The sequence below is a fragment of the Pyrgilauda ruficollis genome, unplaced genomic scaffold (genome assembly GCF_017590135.1).
Source record: "Pyrgilauda ruficollis isolate IOZ18807 unplaced genomic scaffold, ASM1759013v1 scaffold885, whole genome shotgun sequence".
NCBI lineage: Eukaryota > Metazoa > Chordata > Aves > Passeriformes > Passeridae > Pyrgilauda > Pyrgilauda ruficollis.
The window spans coordinates 4,523-15,006 of record NW_024530877.1 but is presented as its reverse complement, the minus strand read 5'-3'; the positions used below and the strand labels follow the sequence as shown (position 1 = coordinate 15,006).

Here is a 10,484-nt window from a genome sequence, read left to right as displayed (position 1 = left end):
CACCTCTTTGGGGGGCTCTGAACCGGCTCTGGGGCTCCTGGGGGATCTTGGGGGTCTCTGAACCGCCTTTGGGGGGCCCAGACACATTTTGGGGGGGCTCAGAACCGCCTTTGGGGGGCTCAGAATCATCTTTGGGGGGGCTCTGACACGTTTTGGGGGGCTCTGACACCTTTTTGGGGGACCCAGGCACATTTTTGGGGGCTCAGAACTGTCTTTGGACGGGCTCAGACACGTTTTTGGGGGTGCTCAGAAAGGTCTTTGTGGGGTTCAGACACATTTTTGGGGGCTCAGAACCATCTTTGGGGGGCCCAGATACATTTTGGGGGGGCTCTGACACGTTTTGGGGGCTCAGACATGTTTTGGGGGGCTCAGAAACATTTTCTGGGGACTCAGACACGTTTTGGGGGGCTCTGACACCTTTTTGGGGGGCTCAGAAACGTCTTTGGGTGTCTCAGGCAGATTTTTGGGGCTCCTTGGGGATTTTGGGGTGTCCTGGGGGTGTCTGAGGAGCGAGGGTCCCTGTGGGTCCCCCGATTTCAGGGGTCTCTCCCCGGATTTGGGGGGGGTCTCCCGGGATTTGGGGTGTCTGAGGTGCCCCCCCGGTGCCCCCCAGGTCCTTCCCCGACGAGGAGGGGCCCAAGCACTGGAGCCCCGCGCGCTACGAGCACGTGATGCGGCTGCGCCAGGAGGCGCTGGAGGCCGCCCGCGCCATGTGGGCCGATTACCTGCTGGTACGGGGGGGCCTCCGTTTGGGGAGGGGGCTCCCGATTCGGGCAGGGGTCCCCGAGGGTCCCCAGGGGTCCCTGAGCCCCGGGCTGGGGGGAAAATTCCCCCCAGAGGGGACAAACGCAGCCCCAGGGTGGGGGATACTGGGGACACCCAGGGCTGGGTGTGGCTGTGTCTGAACTGGGGGGGTCCTGAATTTGGGGAGGGGTCCCTGAGGTGTCCCAGGTGTGTCACAGATATGTCAGGTGTGTCCCAGGTGCGACAGGTGTGTCCCAGTTGTGTCCCAGGTGTGTGTCAGGTGTGTCCCTGTCGCAGTTCCTGGATGCAGACAATGTCCTGGTGAACCCCGACACGCTGGGGGTGTCCCAGGTGTGACAGGTGTGTCCCAGGTGTCACAGGTGTCCCCCTGTCGCAGTTCCTGGACGCAGACAATGTCCTGGTGAACCCCGACACGCTGGCCGTGCTGGTGGCCGAGAACAGAACCGTGGTGGCCCCGATGCTCGACTCGCGCGCGGCCTACTCCAACTTCTGGTGCGGCATCACCCCCCAGGTGAGGGCACGGACGGGTCAGGTGGGCACAGGTGAGGGAGGGGCACTGACAGGAGAGGGCACTGACAGGTGAGGGAGGGGCACTGACAGGAGAGGGCACTGACAGGTGAGGGAGGGGCACTGACAGGAGAGGGCACTGACAGGTGAGGGAGGGGCACTGACAGGAGAGGGCACTGACAGGAGAGGGCACTGACAGGTGAGGGAGGGGCACTGACAGGAGAGGGCACTGACAGGTGAGGGAGGGGCACTGACAGGAGAGGGCACTGACAGGTGAGGGAGGGGCACTGACAGGAGAGGGCACTGACAGGTGAGGGAGGGGCACTGACAGGAGAGGGCACTGACAGGTGAGGGAGGGGCACTGACAGGAGAGGGCACTGACAGGTGAGGGAGGGGCACTGACAGGAGAGGGCACTGACAGGTGAGGGAGGGGCACTGACAGGAGAGGGCACTGACAGGTGAGGGAGGGGCACTGACAGGAGAGGGCACTGACAGGTGAGGGAGGGGCACTGACAGGAGAGGGCACTGACAGGTGAGGGAGGGGCACTGACAGGAGAGGGCACTGACAGGTGAGGGAGGGGCACTGACAGGAGAGGGCACTGACAGGTGAGGGAGGGGCACTGACAGGAGAGGGCACTGACAGGTGAGGGAGGGGCACTGACAGGAGAGGGCACTGACAGGTGAGGGAGGGGCACTGACAGGAGAGGGCACTGACAGGTGAGGGAGGGGCACTGACAGGAGAGGGCACTGACAGGTGAGGGAGGGGCACTGACAGGAGAGGGCACTGACAGGTGAGGGAGGGGTGGTCACTCCCCATTCCTAGTGGTCACTCCCGGTGGTCACTCCCCATTTCCAGTGGTCACTCTCAGTGGTCACTCCCCATTCCCAGTGGTCACTCCCCATTCCCAGTGGTCACTCCGGTGGTCACTCCCGTCCGCAGGGCTATTACCGCCGCACCCCCGCCTACCTGCCGATCCGGCGCCGGGAGCGCCGGGGCTGCTTCGCGGTGCCGATGGTGCACTCCACCTTCCTGCTGGACCTGCGGCGCGAGCGCTCGCAGAGCCTGGCCTTCCACCCGCCCCCGCCCGGCTACAGCGGCGCCTTCGACGACATCATCGTCTTCGCCGCCGCCTGCCGGCACGCCGGTGAGGATGAGGATGGGCATTGGGATTGTTGGGTTGGGTTGGGTTGGGGTGGTTTGGATTGTTGGGTTGGGTTGGGTTGGGATGACATCGTCTTCGCTGCCGCCTGCCAACACACCGGTGAGCATGGGGATTGGGATTGTTGGGTTGGATTGTTGGGTTGGGTTGGGTTGGGATGACATCATTGTCTTTGCCGCTGCCTGCCGGCACACCGGTGAGGATGGGCATTCGGTTGGGTTGGGTTGGGTTGGGTTGGGTTTGGTTGGGATGGGTTGGGTTTGTTTGGGATGGGTTTGGTTGACTTGGATTTGGATTGTTCGGTTGAGTTGGGATGACATTGTCTTCGCCACCACCTGCTGGCACATTGGTGAGCATGGGGATTGGGATTGTTGGGATGGGTTGTGTTGGGTTGGTTTGGGATGAGTTGAATTGGGTTGGGTTGAGTTGGGTTGGGTTAAGGTGGGTTGGATTGGGTTAAGGTGGGTTAGTTTGAGTTGGGTTGGGTTGACTTGGATGGGGTTGGGTTGGGTTGGGTTGGGTTGAGGTGTGTTGGGTTGGGATTGGGATGGGATTGCGTTGAGTTGGGTTGGATTGGGTTGAGGTGGGTTGGGTTGGGTTGAGGTGGGTTAGTTTGAGTTGGATTGGGTTGACTTGGATGGGGTTGGGTTGGGTTTGGAATTGGGCTGGGATTTGAGATCGACTTTGGGTGATCCCAGCATAGGAGTGACTCCCCATCCTGATCCTGCTCTGGTCCCATTCCCAATCCCAATGCTCCTGATCCCATCCCCGATCCCATTCCCGATCCCGATCCCAACATTCCAGGGGTGCAGATGTTCGTGTCCAACCGGGAGCAGTTCGGGTTCCTGCCGGTGCCGCTCCCATCCCTCATCCCATCCCCAATCCCATCCACCATCCCATCCCTGATCCCGTTATCCCTGATCCCGTTATCCCTGATCCCATCCCGTTATCCCTGATCCCGTTATCCCTGATCCCGTTATTCCCGATCCCGTTCCAGGGGTGCAGATGTTCGTGTCCAACCGGGAGCAGTTCGGGTTCCTGCCGGTGCCGCTCCCATCCCTGATCCCGTTATCCCTGATCCCGTTATCCCCGATCCCGTTATTCCCGATCCCGTTGTCCCGGTTCCGGTTATTCCGGATCCCGTTCCAGGGGTGCAGATGTTCGTGTCCAACCGGGAGCAGTTCGGGTTCCTGCCGGTGCCGCTGCGCTCCCAGAGCTCCCTGCGGGACGAGGCCGAGAACTTCCTGCACGTCCAGCTGGAGATCATGGGTGAGGTCCCGACGGATCCCGACGGATCCGGGGCCTTGGGGTGGGCCCGAGATGGGTGAGGTCCCGACGGATCCCGACGGATCCCGACGGATCCCGACGGATCCCGACGGATCCGGGGCCTCGGGGTGGGCCCGAGGGATCCAGGGACTTGGGGTTGTGGTGGAGGGAGGGATCCCAGTGGATCCCAAAGGATCCCAAAGGATCCCAAAGGATCCAGGGCCTTGGGGTTGTGGCGGAGGGAAGGATCCCAGTGGATCCCAAAGGATCCCACAGGATCCAGGGCCTTGGGGTTGTGGCGGAGGGAAGGATCCCAGTGGATCCCAAAGGATCCCACAGGATCCAGGGCCTTGGGGTTGTGGCGGAGGGAAGGATCCCAGTGGATCCCAAAGGATCCCACAGGATCCAGGGCCTTGGGATGGAGGGGGAGGGAGGGATCCTGGGAAGGGACCCCTGGGATTGGGAATTCTTCACCCCCAGGATGGGAAATGTTCCTTTGGGATCTGGGGTTGATTCCCATTGGATTTGGGGTTGATTCCTTTGGGATTTGGGGCCCATTCCCCTGGAATTTAGGGGTTCATTCCCATAGGATTTAGGGGTTCATCCCCATGGGATTTGGGGCCCATTCCCATGGATTTTGGCCCCATTCCCACGGGATTCTCCCTTTCCCATGGGATTTGGGGTTCATCCCCTTGGGATTTGGGGTTCATTCCCATGGGATTTGGGGTTCATTCCCAATGGGATTTGGGGGCCCATTCCCATTTGGGGTTCATCCCCCTGGGATTTGGGGCCCATTCCCATGGGATTTGCCCCATTCCCACGGGATTCTCCCATTCCCATGGAATTTGGGATTCATTCCCATGGGATTTGGGGTTCATCCCCATGGGATTTGGAGTTCATTCCCATGGGATTTGGGGTTCATTCCCAATGGGATTTGGGGCCCATCCCCCTGGGACTTGGGGTTCATCCCCCTGGGATTTGGGGCCCATTCCCATGGGATTTGGGGCCCATTCCCATGGATTTTGGCCCTATCCCCATGGATTTTGCCCCATTCCCACGGGATTCTCCCATTCCCATGGAATTTGGGATTCATTCCCATGGGATTTGGGGTTCATCCCCCTGGGATTTGGGGTCCATTCCCATGGGATTTGGGGTTCATTCCCATGGGATTTGGGGCCCATTCCCACGGATTTGGGGTTCATTCCCACGGATTTTACCCCATTCCCACGGGATTCTCCCTTTCCCAAGGATTTTGCCCCATTCCCATGGGATTTGGGGCCCATTCCCATGGATTTTGCCCCATTCCCACGGGATTTCCCTTTCACGAGGATTGGGCCCCATTCCCATGGGATTTGGGGCCCATTCCCATGGATTTTGCCCCATTCCCATGGGATTTGGGGCCCATTCCCAAGGATTTTGCCCCATTCCCACGGGATTCTCCCGTTCCCACAGTGAAGCTCCCTCCGGCCGAGCCCTCCCCCCACGTGTGGGTCCCTCCCAAGGTCCTGGACAAGCTGGGATTCGATGAGGTGGGAGCCCCTCCCTCGGAATTCCGGCCGGGATCTCCTTCCCCTCTGGGTTTGGGATCTTTTCCCAACTTTCCCTTGGCATTTTGGGTCATTTTCCTCCTTTTCCTTGGGATTTTGGGTCGTTTTCCTTCGTTTATTCTGGATTTTGGGTCGTTTTCCTCCTTTATTTCTGGACTTGCAGTAATTTTCTCTGTTTCCTCTGGATTTTGGGTTGTTTCCCCCCTTTTCCTCTGGATTTTGGGTCATTCATCCCCTTTTTTCTAGATTTTTGGGTTATTTTCCCACTTTTTCCCTGGATTTTGGGTCATTTTTTGCTCTTTTGGGTGGTCTTTCCCCTTTTCCTCTGGATTTCAGGGGGGAGTTTCTTGTTCCCATGTGGATCCCCTTGGATTTGGGGCAGATTCTCCCATTCTAATCTGGATTTTGGGGTGAATTTCCCCATTTTCTCCCAGATTTTGGGTGAATCCCCTCAGATTTCCCCATTTCCCCCCAGATTTCCTCATTTTCTCCCAGATTTTGGTTGAATCCCCCCAGATTTCCCCATTTTCCCCTGGATTTTGAGGTGTATCCACCCAGATTTTCCCATTTCCCCTGAAATTTCCCCATTTTCTCCCCAATTTTTCCCCATTTTCCCCTGAATTTTCCCCATTTCCTCCCCATTTCCCCCCAATTTCCCCATTTTCTCCCCAAATTTTCCCCATTTTCCCCCTGATTTTCCCAGATTTTTCCCCATTTTCCCCCAGATTTCGGGGTGAATCCCCCCATTTCCCCCAATTTCCCCCAATTTCCCCCTGATTTTCCCGAATTTTTCCCCATTTTCCCCCGGATTTCGGGATGAATCCCCCCATTTCCCCCCATTTCCCCCCATTTCCCCCAATTTCCCCCTGATTTTACTGAATTTTTCCCCCTTTCCCCCAATTTCCCCCTGATTTTACTGAATTTTTCCCCCTTTCCCCCAATTTCCCCCTGATTTTACTGAATTTTTCCCCCTTTCCCCCAATTTCCCCCTGATTTTACTGAATTTTTCCCCCTTTCCCCCAATTTCCCCCTGATTTTACTGAATTTTTCCCCCTTTCCCCCAATTTCCCCCTGATTTTACTGAATTTTTCCCCCTTTCCCCCAATTTCCCCCTGATTTTACTGAATTTTTCCCCCTTTCCCCCAATTTCCCCCTGATTTTACTGAATTTTTCCCCCTTTCCCCCAATTTCCCCCTGATTTTACTGAATTTTTCCCCCTTTCCCCCAATTTCCCCCCAATTTCCCCCGATTTTCCCGATTTTTCCCCATTTCCCCCCGGATTTCAGGATGAATCCCCATTCCCCCGTTCCCCGTTCCCAGGTGTTCCTGATCAACCTGCGCCGCCGCTCGGGGCGCCGCGCGCGGATGCTGCGCTCGCTGCACGCGCTGGGCGTCTCCCCGCGGCTGGTGGAGGCCGTGGACGGCCGGTGAGCCCCGGGGGGGTGGGCGGCGCCCCGGACCCCCCGGAATTCCCTTCTGGAACCTTCCGGGCTCCGCAGGGCGCTGAACCGCAGCCAGGTGGAGGCGCTGGGGGTGCGGATGCTGCTGGGGTACCGGGACCCCTTCCACGGGAGACCCCTGACCCACGGCGAGGTGGGCTGCTTCCTCAGCCACTTCCGGGTCTGGCAGGAGGTGAGCAGGGGGATTCGGGAATTTGGGGTGGGAATTCGGAAATTTGGGGGATCCAGAAAGATCCAGGGGCTCAGGGAATCCAGGGGGATCCAGGGAGTTCCAGAGGAGCCGCTGCTTCCTCAGCCACTTCCGGGTCTGGCAGGAGGTGAGCAGGGGCATTCGGGAATTTGGGGTGGGAATTTGGGAATTTGGGATGGAAATTCGGGAATTTGGGATGGGAATTTGGGGGGTCTGGAAGGATCTAGAAGATCCAGGGGGTCAGGGAGTTCAGGGAATTCCAAAGGAGCCGCTGCTTCCTCAGCCACTTCTGGGTCTGGCAGGAGGTGAGGAAGGGAAATTTGGGAATTTGGGATGGGAATTCTGGAATTTGTGGGGTCTGGGAGTGCAGGGAATTCCCAAGGGTGGGAGCGGCACTCCCGGGGTCCATCCCAAATCCTGGAGTGGGTGGGTGATTCCCAGAATTCCCAGGGTCCATCCCAAATTCACGGAATTCCCGGCACTCCGGGGGTCCATCACAATCCCCGTGTTCCCAGGGTCCCTCCCTGTTCCCGGCATTCCCGTTGTCCCTCCCTGTTCCGTTGTCCCTCCCGGTTCCCGCTGTTCCTGTTATTCCCGTTGTCCCTCCTGGTTCCCGTGATTCCCGTTGTCCCTCCCTATTCCCATTGTCCCTCCCTATTCCCGTTGTCCCTCCCGTTATTCCCGGGTCCCTCCTGTTATTCCCGGGTCCCTCCCATTATTCCCGTTGTCCCTCCCGTTATTCCCGTTGTCCCTGCCGGTATTCCCGGGTCCCTCCCGTTATTCCCGTGTCCCTGCCGTTATTCCCGGGTCCCTGCCGTTATTCCCATTGTCCCTCCCTGTTCCCGTTATTCCCGTGTCCCTCCCGGTATTCCCGGGTCCCTGCCGGTATTCCCAGATCTCGGCACGGGGCCTGCAGCGCTCGCTGGTGTTCGAGGACGATCTGCGCTTCGAGGTTTTCTTCCGCAGCCGCCTGACGGAGCTGATGGAGCAGCTGGACGAGGCGGCCATCGACTGGGACCTCATGTGAGCCTTCCTCATCCCCATCCTCATCCTCATCCCAGGGTCCCTCCCTGTTCCGTTGTCCCTCCCGGTTCCCGCTGTTCCTGTTATTCCCGTTGTCCCTCCTGGTTCCCGTGATTCCCGTTGTCCCTCCCTATTCCCATTGTCCCTCCCTATTCCCGTTGTCCCTCCCGTTATTCCCGGGTCCCTCCCGCTATTCCCATTGTCCCTCCCGTTATTCCCGGGTCCCTCCTGTTATTCCCGGGTCCCTCCCATTATTCCCGTTGTCCCTCCCGTTATTCCCGTTGTCCCTGCCGGTATTCCCGGGTCCCTCCCGTTATTCCCATTGTCCCTCCCTGTTCCCGTTATTCCCGGGTCCCTCCCGGTATTCCCGTTGTCCCTGCCGTTATTCCCATTGTCCCTCCCTGTTCCCGTTATTCCCGTGTCCCTCCCGGTATTCCCGGGTCCCTGCCGGTATTCCCAGATCTCGGCACGGGGCCTGCAGCGCTCGCTGGTGTTCGAGGACGATCTGCGCTTCGAGGTTTTCTTCCGCAGCCGCCTGACGGAGCTGATGGAGCAGCTGGACGAGGCGGCCATCGACTGGGACCTCATGTGAGCCTTCCTCATCCCCATCCTCATCCTCGTCCCAATCCTCACCCCAAAACTCATCCCAGTCCAAATCCCCTGGGACCTCATGTGAGCCTTCCTCATCCTCATCCCGAAACTCATCCCAAAGCTCATCCCTGGGATGTCGTGTGAGCCTTCAGTGTCATCCTCATCATCCTCATCCTCATCCCAATCCTCATCCCAAAACTCATCCCAGTCCAAATCCCCTGGGACCTCATGTGAGCCTTCCTCATCCTCATCCTCATCCCAGTCCTCATCCCAAAACTCATCCCAGTCCAAATCCCCTGGGACCTCATGTGAGCCTTCATCATCATCCTCATCATCCTCATCCCGAAACTCATCCTTATCCCAAAGCTCATCCCTGGGACCTCATGTGAGCCTTCAGTGTCATCCTCATCATCCTCATCCTCATCCCAATCCTCATCCCAAAATTCATCCCAGTTCAAATCCCCTGGGACCTCATGTGAGCCTTCATCGTCATCCTCATCATCCTCATCCCAAAACTCATCCTTATCTCAAAACTCATCCCAGTCCCCTGGACCTTGTGTGAGCCTTCATCGTCATCCTCATCATCCTCATCCCAGTGCTCCCCATTTCCTGAGGCCCTAATGGATCCCATTGGGCCCAATGATCCCAATGACTCCATTGACCCCCATGACCCCACTGATCCCACTGACCCCAATTATCCCATCGATCTCATTGGTCCCATTGACCACAGAGATCTCATTCATCCCAATGACCCCAGTGACTGCATTGATCCCATTGATCTCATTCATCAATGACACCATTAATCCCATTGACTCCATTGATGCCAGTGACCTGATTAATCTCATTCATCCCATTGATCCCATTGACCCCAATGACCCCATTGACTTCATTCATCCCATTGATCCCGCTGATCTCATTCATCACAATGACACCATTTATCCCATTGATCCCAATGACCCGATTAATCTCATTCATCCCATTGACACCATTGATTCCAATCATCCTATTGATCCCATTGACCCCAATGACCCTGTTGACCTCATTCATCCCATTCCTCCCAATCATCCCATTGATCCCGATCATTCCAATGACCCCATTGACTGCATTGACCCTATTGATCCAAATCATCCCATTGATCCCAATGACCCCATTGACCTCATTCATCCCATTCCTCCCAATCATCCCATTGATCTCATTCATCCCATTGATCCTGATCATCACAATGACCCCATTGACTCCATTGACCCCATTGACCTCATTCATCCCATTGATCCCATTGACTCCATTGACCCCAACGACCCCATTGACCTCATTCATCCCATTGACTCCATTGACCCCAATGACCCCATTGACCTCATTCATCCCATTGATCCCATTGACCCCAATGACCCCATTGACCCCATTGACTCAAGTGACCGCACTGACCCCTCGCTGACCCCGCTGTCCGCAGCTACCTGGGCCGGAAGCGGCTGGAGCCGGAGCGCTCGGAGCGCGGCGTGCCGGGCGTGCGGCAGCTGCTGCGCCCGGGCTACTCCTACTGGAGCCTGGGCTACGCGCTGTCCCTGCGCGGCGCCCGCAAGCTCCTGGCCGCCGAGCCCCTGGGCAAGATGATCCCGGTGGACGAGTTCCTGCCCCTCATGTTCGACCGGCACCCCAGGTATGGGGTTTATGGGATTTGGGGTCAGGGGTTTGTGGGATTTATGGGATTTGGGGTCAGGGGTTTGTGGGATTTATGGGATCTGGCGGCCAAGCCCCTGGGCAAGATGATCCCGGTGGACGAGTTCCTGCCCCTCATGTTCGACCGGCACCCCAGGTATGGGGTTTATGGGATTTGGGGTCAGGGGTTTGTGGGATTTATGGGATTTGGGGTCAGGGATTTGTGGGATTTATGGGATTTGGGGTCAGGGATTTGTGGGATTTATGGGATTTGGGGTCAGGGATTTGTGGGATTTATGGGATTTGGGGTCAGGGATTT

At 57.7% G+C, this 10,484-nt stretch overlaps 1 protein-coding gene across 3 annotated transcripts in view; it reads left to right on the top strand.

The window, feature by feature from the left end:
• Positions 1–10,484, top strand: part of LOC121364727 (procollagen galactosyltransferase 1-like) — a 13,862-nt gene that overhangs the window by 996 nt on the left and 2,382 nt on the right. For all 3 annotated transcript variants that reach the window (XM_041488204.1, XM_041488207.1, XM_041488206.1), the window contains exons 3-11: positions 614–731; positions 1,142–1,276; positions 2,213–2,417; positions 3,582–3,701; positions 5,151–5,227; positions 6,566–6,672; positions 6,745–6,877; positions 7,791–7,918; positions 9,960–10,166. In XM_041488204.1, the coding sequence (XP_041344138.1) occupies positions 614–731; positions 1,142–1,276; positions 2,213–2,417; positions 3,582–3,701; positions 5,151–5,227; positions 6,566–6,672; positions 6,745–6,877; positions 7,791–7,918; positions 9,960–10,166 (1,230 nt within the window). The remainder of the gene's footprint in view (positions 1–613; positions 732–1,141; positions 1,277–2,212; positions 2,418–3,581; positions 3,702–5,150; positions 5,228–6,565; positions 6,673–6,744; positions 6,878–7,790; positions 7,919–9,959; positions 10,167–10,484) is intronic.